Raw genomic sequence first — 19,787 nt, forward strand, 5'->3', positions numbered from 1 at the left:
GGGAAGGCAGCCAATAAAGGGAAGATCATCGAGTAAATTCCACCATGAACAAACAGAGCGTAATGCCACTGGGGAACTCTGGGAGCCAGCATTGGACACGTGGCCCAGTATTATTTCTCCTGTGGGGAAATGAGGCTGGTAATTTGTAACCAACGGCATCGTTTGAGGGCTGTGGGGTGTCAACCAGCCATGCGGCCAGGCACAGCGGACCCTGGTGGTCAGAGAAAACTCTCAATCAAAGAAATGCAAGAGCTGGCCCTTTAGAGTGTGCAGGTGTGCCCTGAAATGTTAAGGAGCAGGAGATATGGGCAGGGCACCAGCAGCATCTGCTTCAACATTCTCCTAAAAACATTTTGAATGAAATTTGAACCAAACATTTGCAGCAACCGTGGCCTAGCCCCGCGATTGCCAGGCTTCCACAGAGCCCAGTCTGAAGGCCACTGGCATTCGTGGGAGCAGCAAATGAAGCTTTCCAGGGTCTGGCTCCTGTCAACTACTTCTGGTTCCTTTCCCTCCTTAATCACAGTCAAGTTGTCACCCAGTGGTACAAGTGATTTGTGCTGGCGGGCCCCTGCACATGCGGTGGAGCACACCTCCCTGCCTTTCCTCGTGGTGCTGTCTTGGCCTGGAGCACCCTTTCCCTTCCTCTCAGCTGCCTAATGCTACTTGTTCTCCAGATTCAGGTGAGTAGAAAGAATAAACTTTCCTTTTGGTGTAGTAGAGGGCTCACCGAGGTGTTTAGCCCAGAGCCTGACAGAGACTCTGCTCTCAGGAGTGATTATCTGCCCATGTCCCCATCTGTCTTATGCCTTGGGGAACCTTCCCTGCCACCCCTGGACTAGATTGGGATTCCACTCTGCTCAGTGTCCTAGCACCCTGGGCTCACCTATTGGAATGATCTGTTTCCATGTCTGTCTCCCCCAACTGTACCAGGAACTTCTTCAGAGCAGGAAGCAGGCTTTGCTCACCTCTGAATCCCCGTTGCAGGCAGTATGGCTCAGTAAATGCTTTTGAACAGAATTCAACAGAGGGCACTGCACAGTGCCCCTTCTTTGCAGTATTTGTAGGAATCCCGAGGGAGCAATTGCTGCAGACAAGGTGGCCCTTGAATGTGTGTTAGGTGGCCTTGAATAAGACACATGCCTGTAAAGGAGGTTGCTGCCTCCTTCCTGGGGAGAGACCTGTAGACCTGCTCCTTAATTTGGCATGCAAGATTGTTTCTGCTCTTTTCATTTTTGTATTTGTTTAATGGATAGTCAGTCCCTCAGTCCATAAATATTTTCTGAGTCCCTACTATTCTGGGCACTATTCTAGGGGATGGAGATATAGGGGTGCACATGACAGAAGGAGGTCCCACCTCAAAGAACTTCCCTCCCTTGGAAGGTGTAGAAAAGTACAGAATGGAATATTCATTCGGACTAGCCTGTTGTCACTGGCGGGATATGAAGAATCTGGAACAAGTGGGGCTCATCAGGGCCTGGCTGATGGAAACCTCAGGCAGTTGTAAGTAAAGGCACGGGGGCAGACATCCCAGTAGGAGGAGGGAACCAAAGGAGGTCAAGGACAGCCGTCACTTAGAAACATATTGAACGCATCTGTGGTCAGCATATTGGAAGTCACAAAGAGATAGAAGACTCAGTCTGTCCCTGTGAAGATCTGCTGTCTACAGTGGGAGAGGAAAGTCACAGTTATCCTGAGGGTTATCAACCAGTAAGGACCATCCAGTCAACCATTTTTAAAGACTTTTTATTTGAAAATAATTATAGACTCGAAGAAGGTTGCAAAAAATAGTACAGTGAGGTTGTGTGTACCGTCACCCAATTTCCCCCAGTGGCAATACTTACATAACTACAGGACAATATCACAGCCAGGAAACTGACATTAGTAAAAGGCACAGATCTTGTTCAGATTTCCTTTGTTTTACATATGAGTCTACAAAATCGTTTCACATGTGTAAATTCACATAACAACCATCATAGTCAAGACACAGATCAGTTCTGTCACCACAAAGATATCCCTGGTGCTACACCTTTATAGTCACCAACCCCCACCCTCCAACCCCTGCCTAGTGTTGAGTTTTGAAAGTTCTTTATGTTCTAGACATGAGCCCTTTGCCACATGTGCGGTTTGCAAATATTTTGTACTTGTCTATAGCATGTCTTTTCATCCTCTTTACAGGGTCTTTTGCAGAAAAAAAGATTTTAATTTTGATGAAGTACAACTTAATTTTTTCTTTTATGGACTGTGCCTGTAGTGTCACATTTAAGAACTCTTCATTTTTCCCTAGGTTTGAAGGTTTTCTATGTTTTCTTCTAAAAGTTTTATAATTTTACATTTAAATCTATGATCACTTTTCAGTTAATTTTGTATAAGGTGTGAGGTTTGGTTTGAAGTTCTTTTTTTTTTTTTTTGCCTATAAATATTGAATTGTTCCAGCGTTTTCTGTTTTAAAAAAACTATCTTTTCTCCATTGAGTATCTTTTGCTCCTTTGTCAAAAATCAGTTGGCTGACCTGGGCCTACCTGATGGTGTCCCCATGCCTGACAAGTACTCCTGGCAACCAGTTGCTGTAGAACTCAAATCTCTGCTAGGCAAGGATGTTTTGTTCTTGAAGGACTGCGTGGGCCCAGAAGTGGAGAAAGCTTGTGCTGACACAGCTGCTGGGTCTGTCATCCTGCTGGAGAACCTTCGCTTTCATGTGGAGGAAGAAGGGAAGGGAAAAGATGCTTCTGGGAACAAGGTTAAAGCTGAGCCAGCCAAAATAGAAGCCTTCCGAGCTTCGCTTTCCAAGCTAGGGGATGTCTATGTCAATGATGCTTTTGGCACTGCTCACCGAGCCCACAGCTCCATGGTGGGAGTAAATCTGCCAGAGAAGGCTGGAGGTTTTTTGATGAAGAAGGAGCTGAACTACTTTGCCAAGGCCTTGGAGAGCCCAGAGCGACCCTTCCTGGCCATCTAAAGTTGGGTGGAGCTAAAGTTGCAGACAAGATCCAGCTGATCAATAATATGCTGGACAAAGTCAGTGAGATGATTATTGGTGGTGGAATGGCCTTTACCTTCCTTAATGTGCTCAACAACATGGAGATTGACACTTCTCTGTTTGATGAAGAGGGATCCAAGATCATCAAAGACCTGATATCCAAAGCTGAGAAGAATGGTGTGAAGATTACCTTGCCTGTTGACTTTGTCACTGCTGATAAGTTTGATGAGAATGCCAAGACTCGCCAAGCCACTGTGCCCTCTGGCATACCTGCTGGCTGGATGGGCTTGGACTGCGGTCCTGAGAGCAGCAAAAAGTATGCTGAGGCTGTTGGTCGGGCTAAGCAGATCATGTGGAATGGACCTGTGGGCGTATTTGAATGGGAAGCTTTTGCCCGAGGAACCAAAGCCGTCATGGATGAGGTGGTGAAAGCCACTTCCAGGGGCTGCGTCACCATCATAGGTGGGGGAGACACTGCTACTTGCTGTGCCAAATGGAACACGGAGGATAAAGTCAGCCATGTGAGCACTGGGGGTGGTGCCAGTTTAGAGCTCCTGGAAGGTAAAGTCCTTCCTGGGGTGGTGGATGCTCTCAGCAATGTTTAGTACTTTCCTGCCTTTTGGTTCCTGTGCATAGCCCCTAAGTCAACTTAGCGCTTCCTGCATCTCCACTTGGCATTAGCTAATATCTTCCCCCATGTCAAGATTTGGCTAGTGGCCAAGAGATATAGCGCCAGGAGCCCTTAAACAGTTGTACGGCATCTCAGCTCACCTTTACTGCACCCTGGATTTGCCTACATTCTTCAAGTTCCCATTTGAATTTGTTAGAGACTAAACCATTGTGCATTCCAGAGTGTGTATATTTATATTATGCCTGTTAAAAGAAAGTGAGCTGTGTTAGCTTAGTTCTCTTTATGAAGTAGCTTATTCTGATTAGCTTTGTCATTGTTTCACCACTCAACATGGAAACAAAATGAAATGCCAATTGTTGGTAAGGAGGGAGATGAAGTTGGTGATCTATTAAATAAATAATAAAAATATCCATTGGGAAAAAAAATCAGTTGGCTGTACTGGTGTGGATTTATCTCTGGCTTATCTATTTTGTTTTATTGGTCTGGGTATTTATTCCTCCATATAAACATTGTCTTGATAACTGTAGTTATATAGTAAATCTTAAAATTGGGTAGAGTGATTCCTTCCTCTTTATTCTTCTTTTCTAAAATTGTTTCAGCTATTCTAATTCCTTTGCCTTTCCACATATATTTATAATAATCTTGTCAAAACCTACACAAATTTTGCTGGGGTTTTGACAGAAATTGTGTTAAACCTATAGATCAATTTGGGGAGAATTGACATCTTTATTGGGTTGGGTCTTCGAAGCTGTGAACACAGTATGTTTTTCCATTTATTTACATCTTCCTTAATTTCTTTCATCAGCGTTTTGTAGTCTTCAGCAAACAAGTTCTGTACATCTTTTGTTATAATTATGCCTATATATTTTATTTAGAGGGATAGTATAAACAGTATTATGTTTTTAATTTTGGCTTCCACATGGTCATTGACAGTATATAGAAATACTATTGATTTTTGAATGTTGACCTTGTATCCTGCGACCTAGCTCAGCTATTAGTGCTAGATGGGTTTTGTTTGTTTGCTTGCTTCAATTTTTTTTTTTTTTATTTCTGAGATATACATTTTAAAGTAATAACTAGGATTATTACTTATAACATTATACCAGAACATATAAGATTTTTAGAAATTTCATGTAATGTCTGCTTGCTTCATTTTTGTTTTGGGCTTTTTAAAAAAGATTATTTGGGATTTTCTGCATAAGCCATATGTCATCTGAAAATAAGGATAGTTTTATTTGTTCCTCTCCAATACGTATGCCATCATGGTGGATTATCAACTGTGAGAATCATCCAGGCAAAAAATGTATTTAATTCCAAATATTCTGTTTTCTTACTCTTTTCTAGATTATTTCCCCTTGTCTACCGTGTGTTCAGGGAACACAGACTCACTCTTACATTAGATCAAGCAACTATTATAAGGAAAAATATCTGGAAATAATAAGATAACACATCGTGGAGCCAAAGAGGAAGGACTGGGGGACTTTTCACATCCTGCCTCCTCCCTGAGCAAAGGTCATCGAAAGATGACTCTGGGTACTGTGTGTTCCCTTGGGTCAGGGCCATCTGGGCCTCAGCAAGCCTTCTCGATGCTCCCCCAGGGAAAAGCAGCCCTTCTTCCAGGACTGGCCCAGGTTGGGACCCCCTGAAGTCAGACTGGGATCAGGGACTGACGACGGGGTTGGAGGGGAGGTGGAGGGAGTCCTTGGGAAGGTTGAGGAGGGCTTCCCCTCACCTTGATCCAGATGGGTTTTCAGCAGGTGTGTGGGAGACATCACTGTCCTTTGCTTTGAGCTGAGACACAGCTTCTACAGGTCCCGTGGGATGTGGGTTTAGGTGTTATTGAAGAGAAGAAAAACAAGACAGTGTTCTTCCCACTGGTGATGAACCTGGGCCATGCAAGGGGGACTGTGTCCTTGACACCAGGAAACTGAAGCCAGGGCTCGATGTGCAGACCCCAGAATCGTACATGATGTATAAGCAATACTGTGTGAGCAAAACGATCCTGTACAATGAAAGTTCTGCTTACCCAGATTGCTTAAAGTTTTTTAATCCCAGTGCTATTTACTTTCCTGATAAAGTGTTGGGCAATTCATAGCTAAAATATACTGAAACAGTATACCATGTGCAATGCTTAATCCACACATTTGTTAAAGGTGGGTATGTTTAAAGAGGCTGAAACAAAGGGAATGCAGTTCCCTGATACGTGCTTAGCTGTGGAGAGATTTATTTAATCTAGAATAGTAAGATATTTTTATCCACTTCTTGGAAACAAAGAGATTTTTTTTTTAATAAGTTTATTTTATTTATTTATTTTTGGCTGTGTTGGGTCTTTGCTGCTGTGCGCGGGCTTTCTCTAGTTGCAGTGAGCAGAGGCTACTCTTTGTTGCAGTGCGTGGGCTTCTCATTGCGGGGACTTCTCTTGTTGTGGGAGCACGGGCTCTAGGCACGCGGGCTTCAGTAGCTGTGGCTCGTGAGCTCTAGAGCACAGGCTCAGTAGTTGTAGGTGCACGGGCTTAGTTGCTCCTTGGCATGTGGGATCTTCCCGGACCAGGGCTCGAACCCGTGTCCCCTGCATTGGCAGGTGGATTCTCAACCACTGTGCCACCAGGGAAGCCCAAGAGATGAATTTTTTAAAATCTAAGGCTATCTTGAAAATGGTAAACTGGAAAAAAATTTAAAGGCAAATTTAGTTAATGGGGGTAGTAACTACTTATTGTTTCCGTGTTCTATACCACGCCATACATGAATTAATAAGCTCTTACAGCCTTGCAACTATGAGGCTGGCAAGTCCCTCGATCGCAAGCTGGAACCCCGGGAGAGCTGGGGGTTTAGCTTCAGTCCAAGTCCAAAAGCCTGAGAACCAGGAGAGTTGATGGTGTAGCTTGTGTCCAAAGGCTGGCAGGCTCAAGACCCCGCAAGAGCCGATGTTTCAGTTCAAGTCTGAAGGCAGGAGAAAAACTGGTGTCCTATTCTGAAAGCATTCAGGCAGGAAAGGTTTCTCTCCTACTCAGAGGAAGATTGGCCTTCTTGTTCTATTCAGAGCTTCAACTGACAGGATGGGCCCACAATCACGAAAGAGGGCAATCTGCTTTACTTGGTTTATACCCTCACAGAAACACCAAAAATCATGTCTGACCAAATATCTGGGCACCGCGTGGCCCAATCAAGCTGACATAAAATTAATCATCATGGAAACATAGGCACGGACCAGTGAAAGACTATTTCAAAAGAGTGTGAAGTTCTGGAGCAGACTTCTGATTACCTTCTCAAAGAGGACCAGGTTTTCTTATCTGCCAGTTGAGAAGATGTTCCTTACTCCCTTGTAAAACCCGAATGCTTTCTTAAAATTACAATAATGAATATCATTCACTGTGTACCTACTCTGTGCTGTTTGCTTAGCAAACATCTCACTTAATCCTCTCACTAACCCTGCTCTCTACTAAGCTTATTCTCAAAGGAGGGGATGTTAGTGGCATCCACATATGAGAAAACCAAGGCTCAAAGAACTGTACACTCATCAGTGTTTACTGTACCTGGAACACAGTAGGTGTTCAATAAATATGTGTTGAATGATGTTAATTAAGCCTCTTGTTAAAGGCCATACCGCTAGAAATGGTAAAGTTAAATTTCAAAACCAGATCATTTGACCCCAAAGTCAATGCGCTTTAGGGAAAACTAGTGAACACAGGCAGGGTAGAAAATATGTTACTCGGAGTTTAGGCTGTCGGACCACTGGCATTTCATCTGACTCCTACATGAAGTAGGCCGACACGACCGAGCCTGAAAAAATTCCAGTAATTCCAACAAAGCTCGTCAGCCTCTGGTACAGGTCCTTGAAAATGACCTTGAGCAATTAAACCACACACATGGGCAGACATTAGCTCTAGTTCTGGTTGACTCAGAAACTCAACAGCCCTATTGCTGGCATGATTTTGAACATAATTTTCTCCCTGTTATTAATTCATCCTTAGAATGCTTTGGTCATAGCTAGAAAGACAGGGTCAATATATGTTTCAAAACTGTCTGGTCTCTCTTTGATGAACAGTGTTGAGTTGGTGGGGGGTGAAGGTGAGGGAGGAGAGCTGGTTATTAATTTCACAGCAGTTATGGTGTTCAGCCTCAGTGAGATGTTTATCAAGGGGCTAAGATTCTTCCCAGTAACTTATTAGCTATATTTGGAAGCATGTTAAGTCTTGGAGGCCACAGGGCGCTGTTTGATGTTTTTCGCAGTGATTCATGACACAGAAGGTATCTTAATCACTCCCCCGAGGTTCTTCTCAACTTTCAACCCAAGGGCAACTTTACTCCAGGAACACTGGCCTTGAGCATTCCTTACTGTCTCCCTGTCCTGCTCGCTTCCCAGGCTACGGGAAATCTGTTTTTCATCTTCAAAGAAAAAGTGTAGATTAATTTTAAAGGAGAAGTTTGCTATTTCATCTGAACTTGCCAAAGACTTGATAAGATCTCAAAAAGGACAATGTGGTTCTTTCAATTATTTCAGGCATTTGGTGGTGAACAGTCAGAAGGGAGGAAAGTTGGGAGTCGTTTAAGAAAGAAGATTCATCCAGGCAGAGACCCGTGAAAACGCCCTATTGTCTAAAACCGAAATGAGTCATGTTGTGCAAGAACAGTTAGTGGTTGTTCCTGGGAGGGACATGTTGACCTCCAACCTAAACCTGGAACTGGAGCCAGAGCCTTTGGTTTGGGCCATATCTCTCTAGGATATCATGTCTGCTGCAGTGTTCCAACTTCAAATCACATCTGGAATGTGGTCTTGCTTTTTCTCACCATGGCTGTTACTACCACCCTCATCTGCACTCCCATCATCTCTCCCCTGGTGTTGCCACAAAAGCCCGCTTCCTGGCCTCCCTGCAGGCCATTTTCCACGCAGCAGCCTGGATCATCTGTTACAACCCAAGTCACATATGCATCTACTCTGCTCAAAAGCTTCCCGTGTCTCCCCACGTTACTAAGAGTAGAAGCCACAGTCCTTCCATGCCCTCCGTGATTCGGCCATGAGATCTGGCCTCTCCCTTCCCTCGCTGACCTCCTCTCCTACCTAAAGATAGGACCCAAAGCAAGGGCTCAGACTTCACTTTCAGGTCTTAGGTTGGAGGTCAAGGCTTCACCTCAACACGTCCCTTCCAGAAACAACCTCTGCATTTCTTGCACCTCCCTTGCCCTCTGATCTCATCCTGTTTTAGGCATGGGCCCGTTTCCCATGGACAGCCTTGCTGTCCCCATTGCTCGCTCTGCTCCAGCCACATTGGTGTCATTGCTCTTTCTCAAACACACCAGGCTTTCTCTGCCTCAGGGCATTTACACTTGCTGTTCTCTCTGCCTGGAATGCTTTTCCCCCAAATAATTACATGACATGCCTCCTCATTTCCTTTAGGACTCTGTTCCCATGTTTCTTTCTTCTCTGACTGTGTTATTTACAATTGCAACTCCTTCTGCCTACCATCCCTCCACCCTGGTGCTCCCTCTCTTCTTTTATCTTTCTCATTAGCACTTGTCATGACCTAACATACTATATATTTTATTTATTATATTTTGCCAATCCATGGGGCAGGGATTTTTTGGTCTATTTTTTTTTAAAATAAATTTATTTATTTATTTATTTGTTTTTGGCTGTGTTGGTTCTTCATTTCTGTGCAAGGGCTTTCTCCAGTTGCGGCGAGCGGGGGCCACTCTTCATCGCGGTGCGCGGGCCTCTCACTGTCACGGCCTCTCCCGTTGCGGAGCACAGGCTCCAGACGTGCAGGCTCAGTAGTTGTGGCTCACGGGCCTAGCCGCTCCGCGGCATGTGGGATTCTCCCGGACCGGGTCACGAACCTGTGTCCCCTGCATTGGCAGGCGGATTCCTAATCACTGCGCCACCAGGGAAGCCCCTTTTGGTCTATTTTGTTTATTGTTATATCCTCAGTGCTCAGAAGCATACCTAGCACATCTTAAATACACATTACATATTTGTTGAGTGTAGAAACGAAAAAATGAAGCATTAAATGAAAAACTAAACTCTGCCCAGTCTTGAGCTACATGAGCAGGGTGTGGAGAACAAGCTGCTTATTCTAAAGAAACGCATGATCCGTTTGGGAAGACAGTGCTGGGAGCACTGGCCGTTCAGGTAGTTTTGCCGTGAGACACAGAGACTCACTCAAAAATACTCTCAGGGGACTTCCCTGGTGGCGCAGCGGTTAAGAATCTGCCTGCCAATGCAGGGGACACGGGTTCGAGCCCTGGTCCGGGAGGATCCCACATGCTGTGGAGCAACAAAGCCCGTGAGCCACAACTACTGAGCCTGTGCTCTGGAGCCCACGAGCCACAACTACTGAAGCCCACGCTCCACAACAAGAGAAGCCACCGCTATGAGAAGCCTGCACACTGCAACTAGGAGTAGCCCCTGCTCACCGCTACTAGAGAAAGCCTGCGCGCAGCAACGAAGACCCAACGCAGCCAAAAAATAAATAAATAAAATTAATAATTAAAAAAACATACTCTCAGAAATTGGGGTTGATTTTAAGGACACCTGTGGACTAAAATAGGTCCAAGAACCAGTAAGCCATCAGGAGCCAAGGGCAGCACTGGGAACCCCCTCCTTTCCTTTTCTCCCATGGTTTCCCTCTCCTACAGAGCCTCTGGCCCATCTCGGAGGCCCTGGTTTGTTCTCCTCACCTGCCAGGCTGCCCATCCCATTCCCCACTCTCTTGTCCAGATCCCACGAGGGCTGCTCTGCCTGATGTTCACTGTGCCCCTGTTGGGCAGGGCCTCACACCTCGTGGGTCACTGGACCTGCCCAAGGGTGAGCTGCCCTTGACCAGGGACCTACTCTTACAGCCTCACTCTACTTTGCTGAGCAGGGACCCGGGTTCAGGTCAGTCAGCCAAGCTCAGGACAGGAATAATACAAGACGGTTTGGAATTCTTTGAATTTTATATGGATTACTTGTAATTATAGAAAAACTGAAAGTGTAGATAAGAAAAAATAGATTAAAATCCTAACTATTAAATCCTACTAAACTACTAAATCTACTATTAACATAACTACTAAATCCTACTATTAACATCTTGGTATACCCTTTTCCTGGCATACATAATATGCTCATTGTTTTTATAAACACTTTAATACACTGTACCTACTATGTATCTACTATGCATATTATTTTATATTTTTGTTTTTATCACATATTAATCGTATTTCATGAACATCATTCCATGTCATATCCAGAGATACACTGGTATTTAATTATTGAATAATGTTTCATTTTATAGGCATATTATAATTTAGTCAACCAATTCCCTGTCCTTGGATACTTAGGCCATACCTAGATTTTGCTATTATAAGAAAATGCTGAAAGGTAGTTTTTTGGTATAAGTCCATGATTTACTTTCTTAGAATGAATTCCTAGAAGCAGAATTTCTGGGTTAAAGGGCATAAATATTTTAAAAATAATAATAGCTGACATTTATTGAACACTTGCTATATACCAGTTACTTTACATGTCACAGTCACAACACGCATATGAAGTAGACACCCTTATTGTACCATCCTGCAGATGAGGACACGTTCACAGAGACGTGAAATAACTTCCCTAAGATCCCACAGCAGGTAAGTGGCAGAACCAGGATTTGAATGCAGGAACTCTAGCATAGAGCCCTTAACTTCTAAATGGTACTGCCTCCCTGGAAGAATAGGACCTTTCTGTAGAAGGAGAGGCCCTATTAGTGCCTTGAAGGAAGGGTAGCCGGCTATAAGCAGAGCTTTAACCCAGCAGGCCACATGCTACCAGTAGACAGACAGGCCACCTGCTACTGGTGGACCCATTCATTTATTTAACAAATGACGTCAGGAGGGCTCCAATGAACAATAATGTCCCCCTTAGCAACATGCAGCTAAGATGTTTCATTTTTGACCCTTTCAAGGTAGAGTTGGCTTGCTGCCCTCTTAAGCCCAGCCAATAGACCCTTGGTTGAGAAAATGTTGCCTTTACTCATGAAAGGACTGGCAATTGGGCTGGCGAGATCACTCATCTGTCTTAATAACTTGCGTTTCTGGAAAATTACCTGTACCTAAATATTATAGAAACCCACTCTAAAAATTGTAACATAAAGTCGATAAGTCCAACTTCAGGGTGATAGAAGGGACAAGAACGGGCAAAAGGGGGCTGTAAGTGACTCTCAAAGAGCAGGCTGGAGTGGGAGACCAAGTGGCTGTCGGGCGGCTCTCTGGTGGTTGAGTCACAGGTGAGCAGGTGTGTGCCTGGGCTGGGATAAGAAGTCTAGACTTCATGAAATAACAGTCCTCCAGCCATCGGCGGCAGCAGGACTAGGTGGGACCCAGAAAGGCAAACATATCTTTTCACCTGGAGATAGTTTATGATGATGTGGAAACTTCACCTGAAAACTCTTGGCTTCCTCATAGGTACCATATGTTCTCAACTAAGAATTGGTACAGTCATCTGAAACATAGTCATCTAATGAGTCAGAGTTTGTAGAAGGCCATTCCCAGGGAACACAGGAAAGTATACAGCACAGCTAGAGAACACCCAATTGCTTGACTTGAGAATTCTACCCCCTCCATCTTTTTAACTCCATACTTTTAAGATACTTACACAGATAAAATACATACATCTTTTAGGTCCATACTTTAAGATATTTATACAGATAAAAATATAACATTATGTTACATATGCAAGCATGTACTGAAAGGGCATCCACTAGGTTTGCCTTTGTCTATTTTCCCCCCAGTCTCCTAGAACAGAGCTCCCCATATCTGTGTGGAGAATGAGGACCAGGCGGCAGCATCCCTGAAAAAACATCCTGCCCTGAGTTTATTGACTTGCCCATCACCTTCCATCCTACCAGGGTCTTTAAACCTGCTGCACTTTCTCAGGCTAGATGTCTGCAGTGGGCACTGTTAGGTCCCCCCATGGGCATGGTACCCACCCTCCCTCCTAAATGAACCCCAGTTCCATTTGGTGTCCCCTCCTTAGTGAGGCACTTGTGCTTCCAGGGGGGCTGGGACCATTCCCCGCTTCCAGAGGCTGGGTCTTGATGAAGTTAAGCCACTTCAAATGACCCTGTTCCTCTTACTAGGGATAGTTTAAGCCTGAACATGTGATACAATTCCAACCAATAAGAAATGAGAGGAGTCTGCTGAAGGGATTTGAGAAGATTAGCTCCTTAAAAGAGAGACAGGGATATTTCTTTTATGTGACATTTTTGTGTTTTTAAGTGATACTTATAGCAGTGGCTGCCATTTTATAACCACAAGTTGATAACCTAAGGATAAGCCAGTGGATTTGCACTAAGGATGGTAAAGCAGAAACGTGGAGAGAAGCTGGGTTCTTGATGATGTCACTAACTTGGAGGCCATCCTATTGCAGGGCTTTTTGTTATGTAAAATAAGAAATTTTCCTTGTTGTGTAAGAGCCAAAAACATTCCAATACAATCCCCCAATGTTTTCATACCCAAAGAGTTTCTGACCATCATTAGGTGATGTTAGAAGCATCCAGCATCTCCTCTCCACCTCCCTCTCTCCCAGCAAAAATATTCTAAAAGGCATCTTGGCTATGAATACAAATGAAGCAGAATTTCACCACGTCCTGTTGGAGGTAGAAAGAGGTGGAGCCGATTGATACCAAATTTAGTTCTGAGAATTGTTGCCAGAACTCTATAACCAGAATTCTCAAAATCAGGATTCTGAGCCCTAGATTTGAAACATTGGTGGTAAGCCTTCAAGAATTATAATTTTTGGCACACCAAATGTTTCCAGATGTCTATTTATCTTTTATCTTCTTTTTTAAATTAAAATTTTTTTCATTCATTTACTTATTTTGGCAAAATATGAGGTCTCATTTCACAAAGATTTTGGCTACAAACTAGTGTCATTTCTTACTCCCAAATGCCCCACCTGTCCCTAATTCCTTCCAGGAACTTGCTGAGTTCTTACAAATTCATGATTTCCTGACAGCTGGCTGTCCTCTCTTCCCCAGGGTGAAGAGTTAGAAATCTCTGAGTCCTTAATATAGAAGTCTGGCAAAGAAGAAAAACCATTGGCTTAGGTTTCTGGGTATGAAATCATGAAGATAATGAATCACATAAATGAAATCTGTTTCCTAAGAGGTTATCAACCGTTCAGTTAACTTCCACCATTTATTGAAAGCCTATAATATATAGGCTCTGGGGATTCAAAGACGTTTAAAGCATATCGTCTGACTTTAAAGAGTTGAAGGCCTAGTGGAAGTGTTCTAACCCTTCACAAAGAGGAGGAGAGAAGAGTGAGTTGTTTGTTTGGAAATCATGAATTTGTAGGTACTCAGCAAGTGCTACTTAGGAATTAGGGAATTAGAGATAGTTTAGATTAAGAACACCAGTTTTTAGCCAAAATGTTCATGAAATGGAACCTCGGATTTTTCACACACACACCCCCTCAATTTTAAAGTAGAGTGAGTAGGGTTAGGGTCTGGGAAGGCGTGGACTAATAAACACATCATTTTAGCACATACGCGCTAAATGCTAAACTGGGATCTTGTGCAGCATATAGGAGCACTGGGCCCAACCTGGTATGTTAGAAAACTTCTAGAAGACAGTACCTGGGCTACACTTTGGAGAAAGAGTTATCCAAGTAAAGAAAGGTGGGCATTAAGTAAGAAAGTAGAGGGAACAGTGATGGCAGTCACAGAGAAGTGAAACAATTTAGCATGTGAGACAGCTAAATGCAACTTTGTGCCCAGGACAGAAAGAGGCTTTGGGGGCTGGGCAGGACCCAGAGGGCCAGGCCAGGCCTTAGACCCACCGCTGTGTACAACACCTTGGATGTGCACCCTGCCCCTTAATGTATTATTCTCCTTAATCCTGCTGCCTCCCTGGGGCTTAAAACAGGTAGAGCCTTCTCACATTGCTTTAGGAGGAAAATAGGGGTGATTCCAGGAAGGATTAGTCCTCAGGCTGCCCTCACCAAAGTAGGGAGTCAGGCCGAAGAGAGGGAGTTCTGTCTAACTGGCAGTGGCTCCCCTTCCCTGGACACATCTAAGTGAATGGGATGACTGCCAAATGGAGCAGCTCCTGCTCCCCCACCCCGGCCCAATCCACAGGCAGGACCCAGAAGAGTCCAGGGAGTGTTTAGGAATGAGGACTGCCAGGTCCCCCTCCAGTCAGAGAATGGGAACTGGCATTTTCAAAGCTCCCCATGTGATGTGGATGTCCAGCCAGGTCTCAAAACCATTCTTGAAGCAGCATTTCTTACACTGTGTCCCAGGGACTTCTCTGGTGGTCCAGTGGTTAAGACTTTGCCTTCCAATGCAAGGGGTGAGAGTTTGATCCCTGGTCAGGGAGCCAAGATCCCACATGCCTCAGGGCCAAAAAACCAAAACATAAAATAGAAGCAATATTGTAACAACTCGGTAAAGACTTTAAAAATGGTCCACATCAAAAAATCTTAAAAAACAACAACAACAAAAACCTGTGTTCCATTGTTCTGGGAGCTACTGGGTCAAACACATTTAAACAGTTGTCTTAATTACAGGACCTCTCAGTTTTCTTTATCTGCTACTACACTGTAAGACTCCCCAAGAGAAAGTGGGGCAAGGGAAGGAAGAAATATATTGTATTATATTTTCTAAACGTATTTGACCATATGGTGTTTCTCTCTCTCTTTCTCTCCCTCTCCCTCTCTCTCTCTTTTGGTGGAGTATTTCTTAAGAATGGACTCCATGCAGCACTTATTTTGAGGAAAGCTGCTCTAGAAGCTCAGGAAAATGGTGTGTGATGGTTAATTTTATGTGTCACCTTGACTGGGCCACAGGGTACCTAGATACTGGCCAAACATTCTTCTTGGTGTTTCTGTGACGGCATTTTGGATGAGCTTAACATTTAAATCAGTAAATGAGTAAAGCAGATTGCCCTCCCTAATGTGGGTGGACCCTATCCAATCAGTTGAAGGCCTGAATAGCTGACCCTCCTCCAGGCAAGAGAAAATTCTTTCCTGTCTGACTGCCTTCAGACTGGGATATTAATTTTTTTTCCTGCCTTTAGACTTGAACTGAAACATTGGCTCTTCCTGGGTCTTGAGGCTGCCAGCCTTTGGACTGGAATTATACCATCACCTCTCCTGAGTCTCCAGACTGCTGACTCATCCTGCAGATCTTGGGACTTGTCAGCCTCCATAATCTCAGGAGCTAATTCCTTATAAATAAATGTCTTTCTATCTACCTTTTGTAGGAGACCATACTAGGCTACCCCAAAACATGCTCTTGGCATAGAGATTATTTTGAGGAATAGTAAACACAGGAGAAGCTATAAAAAACAGACTAGAAGTTACTCTTCGGTAAGGGAAATTTACATTTATTTTGAAAACATCTCAGTTTACGAGGGTGTTTCCTTCTCTGTACCTGAAAGAAAAGGATGACTGAATTATCAGAGACATCAATGGAGAAGACATCGATTCAAATCTGTATAACAAACTTTGCTTTTTTTTATCACACTTTTCCTGATCTCCCCCATAATTGGCCTCCCCACACCCTTGTTTCTTTGATTTAGCTGAAGATGGTATTTAAGCCTGAATTCTAAGATACTTCTTTGAGAGTTTCTGGGTGTCTCCCATGTATACATGAGATATACATACATGTTAATAAACTTCTGTCTTTCTCTTGTTCATCTGTTTTGTTACAGGGACCCCAGCTGAGAATTTTGAAGGGTAGAAGGAAAAGAATTCTTTTTCCGCCCCTACTCTATCATCTATCTGTCTCTCTCTCCATCCATCCATCCATCCATCCATCCATCCATCCATCCATCCTACTGGTTCTGGTACTCTGGAGAACCCTGACTGATCCTGGTGACCTCCATCACTCACTGCAGGAGTGGGGCAAAGGCAAGGCACGCTGCCTCCCACCAGCTGGCCAGAGAGTGCCATGGAGTCAGGAGCCATCATGGTGACAGGCAGCAGCCTTGATGCATGAAACCTACCTGGTGAGTACTTCCTTCCAGAGCCAAGGCTTTCTCTAGGCACCTGGGAAGGGATGACCACCTTCTCCCCAGGACGCTGCTTCTTACTCAGGAGGTAGTTACAAGGCCTGGCTGGTACACTGTGATGTGTGGGCTCCAAAGGGAGGCATTGGATTCTTTATGGAGTTCTAGAATTGACCAAAGGACCCTCCCTTCCCCCAACCCCTTCCTGCTTACTCAGGTGCTTCACAGGGACAAAAATGGGTCCATAGAGCAGTCACAGGACATCTCACAGGTGCACAGTACTGTTGCCCGAATAAGCTGAAGGCCCAAATGTGTCGAAAAGGAAGCAAACTAGAGCTGCATCCCTCACAGGAACCTGCCTGCTCTGGAAGATGGTGCTCAAGCTCTGGAAAGGCGGCAGCTAAGGGAGACCCTTGTTTCGTTACCTGACACAGTGAGTGTCATTTAATGCAGAAGTTACTGCGGGTCACACTGTGGGGCTGCCAGTGATGACGGGCTAAATCCTGCCAGGACCCCTTTCCTGTGTGGGGGCTGGCCTGAGAGAGCAGTGCAGTGTGCTCCAGAGCTGGGCAGAGCTGGGAACTGAGCGAGGATCAGATCCCTCACTGGGGTTCAGAAGTGTGTTGCACAGCAGCCTGCCAGCCAGCTGGGAATGGGACACACCCAGCTTACCACTGAAGCTGAGATGGAGGTTTGAGCCTGGAAGACTTAACTTCAGGAGAAGGAAGGAAAGATTGTGGAAAGAATGAAAAGAGGGAAGGAGAAGAGAAAAAAGAAAATTTTAAAAAAATCTCCCGCACTTGCTCTGGGCTGGGTGCACACATTTTCTCATCAACGCTCACCACAGCTGCAGGAGGAGACTGCTGTTATTACTCCCAGGACATGCAGACATAAATGGGAAGTACACTGGTCGCCCAGCAAGGATTCTAACTCCCACCTGCCTGGCTGCAGGGTCTGGGTGCTGTGTGGGAAGGAAGAAGGTGAGATGGAGGGGACAGAGGACGGATGTTGGCAGCAAGATGTACAGAGAGACCAGCTCCTGGCTGCTCGGCACGGAGGATGGTTCCTGGGTTCACAGGGCTGGAAACGAGAGCAACGAGGGGATGGAGTGTCAGGTCCCCCAGGGTGAAAGAGGGCACTTCTTTAGCATCTAGGGTGAGGGCTCCAGACAACCATCTAATGTTTTCTCTGGATTCTTCTCCCTGGAAACATGTGCTTTGTAAGTTGCACTCTTTCTTTTGATGTCTGTCTTCTCTCTGTTTATTGACCTGTTTTCTTGGAGCTGCTAAGAAGGGCCGTGGCCTGTGGCCTCTTTCCCTCTGAGTGGAACCAGGAATTGGGAACAATGGGAGCAAGACGGGAGGGGCCTGTGAGGCCTGCGGGTGGCCAGGAGAATGCTCAGGGCCTCGTGGGAATGTGGCCCACCCACGGTGCCCTTCCATCAGTGGAGCTTTCCCTATTAACAGCAGACCCAGAGGCGTGTCAACAGACCCACGTCCTCTGCAATTTCCGTGGGCCCAAATGTTTCTCCTGAGGCCCGTGTCTTTGCCAGAATGGGCAAAGGATCCTGTGGCCGGAGGGATAATCGGAGATGTGTGGGCGGGGCAGATGTCCACATCTGACAAGAGCAGCAGTTTAAACAGCCTGGAGAAAATTTCAGTCAGGCAAGGAGACTTCCGTATCAATCTCCCGCTGTTCCTTGGCCATAACTTCATGCTGGATATTGCTCAACAGTCCCACCAGTCACACGGAGCCCCATCCCAAAACCATGTGGAAACGAAATCTTATCTTCACCCTGCTGCCTGGGAAGCCTGCTTTCGGCCTCCGGGCTGGGTTCTTCCCGCTTTCTCGGGGGGTTAAGGAGGCTGCCATGGCCGTCAGGCTGACCTGCAGCCTCTCCCCGCTCTCTCCTCTGCTGAGTGTTTAGCACCTGGACCTGCATCTGGTTTTGCTGTTTTCCAAGGACGTGCACAGGCCTGAGAGGAAACGGTCAGCCTGGAGGGAAATCAGGTGGGCGAAAGTGAAAATGAATCTCCTTTACGTTCCTCTTGGGTTTCCGTTCATGGTATTACTGAAACCAGGGTCAAGAGGTTGCCTAGTTCATAACCCGGGACAGATCCACTCCAGAGGACTGCATGGGCCGGCAGGGAGGCCGCGTGAGCACTGCCTTGATGGCCGCGTGGGCGGAGTCACACTTTCCAGCAGCAGTGAAGCAGGTGGCCGCCTGCCTTCTGTGGAGGGGGCGTCCCTCCCAGGCTGGGTCCTTGTACTTGCTCAAAGCCGGCTGATAACCAACCCCTGAACCTTTGTGTGTGTGTTTTAACAGCGTTATTGAGATATAATTCATCTACCATACAATTCACTCTTTAAAGTGTACAATTCAGTGGCTTTTAGTATATTCACAGGGCTGTGCAGCTATCACCACTCTCTAATTCCGAACATTTTCATCATCCCCAAAAGCAATCCCACACGCCTTAGCCATCACCCCCTCTAATCTTCCCCAACCCCCTAGACCTAGGCAACCACTGATCTGCTTCCCATCTCTATAGACTTGTTGATTCTGAACATTTCATATACATGGAAATCATGCAGTATGTGTTTTTTCAGGCTGGCTTCTTTCACTTAGCCTACTAGTTTTCAGGTTCATCCATGTTGTAGCATGTAGAAGTGCTTCACTGGTTTTTATGGTGAAAAACATTCCATCGTGTGGATGTACCACGTTAATTTAGCCATTCATCATGGACATTTGGGTTCTTTCCACCTTTGAGCTATTGAGAATAATCTGCTATGAACATTCGTGGACAAGTTTTTGTGTGGACATGTGTTTTCTGTTCTCTTGGGTATATACTTTAGGAGTGGAATTGCTAGGTCACATGGCAAACTCTGTTTAGTCTTTTGAGGAACTGCCAGACTGTTTCCCAAGGCACAATTTCAATGTACCATTTTGCATTCTTTCCAGCAATTTGTGAGGGTTTTAATTTCTCTACAACCTCAACAGCCATTGTTTATTGTCTTTTTCTGGGTGTGAAGTGCTATTTCATTGTGGCTTTGATTTGCATTTCTTTGATAGCTTGACCTTTTGTTTTTGAGAGATTAAATCTGTTTTAGAACTTTAAACATTTTGTCTTTCAACCCAGTCTCCTGCTCTTGGCTCCCAGAGGAGTGGAAACTTTTCTCTGAGCCATGACAGCATCAACTCCTTGACCA

General features: G+C 45.1%; 1 protein-coding gene, 1 long non-coding RNA gene and 1 pseudogene across 9 annotated transcripts in view; all 3 read left to right on the forward strand.

Moving 5' to 3' along the window:
* Window positions 1-19,787, forward strand: part of LOC309636506 — a 147,857-nt gene that overhangs the window by 119,141 nt on the left and 8,929 nt on the right. The window contains exons 5-7 of one of the 7 annotated variants that reach the window (XR_014250029.1): window positions 15,305-15,373; window positions 16,284-16,580; window positions 16,798-18,590. This is a non-coding gene — a long non-coding RNA (uncharacterized lncRNA). Of the gene's footprint in view, window positions 1-15,304; window positions 16,581-16,797; window positions 18,591-19,787 lie in introns of all 7 variants that reach the window. The other 6 variants (XR_014250033.1, XR_014250030.1, XR_014250031.1 and 3 more) reach the window with 6 other exon arrangements.
* Window positions 1-19,787, forward strand: part of LOC309668501 (hypoxanthine-guanine phosphoribosyltransferase pseudogene) — a 58,250-nt pseudogene that overhangs the window by 28,547 nt on the left and 9,916 nt on the right. The gene's annotated exons all lie outside the window — the stretch shown is intronic.
* LOC309668300 (phosphoglycerate kinase 1-like) lies at window positions 645-4,613 on the forward strand. Its single transcript, XM_082477935.1, is given in 3 exon segments — window positions 645-683; window positions 2,504-2,956; window positions 2,959-4,613. Coding segments are annotated over 3 exon segments (1,104 nt in total). The 5' UTR covers window positions 645-659; the 3' UTR covers window positions 3,586-4,613.

Source organism: Balaenoptera physalus (assembly GCF_965194825.1).
Source record: "Balaenoptera physalus genome assembly, chromosome: 1".
Taxonomy (NCBI): domain Eukaryota; kingdom Metazoa; phylum Chordata; class Mammalia; order Artiodactyla; family Balaenopteridae; genus Balaenoptera; species Balaenoptera physalus.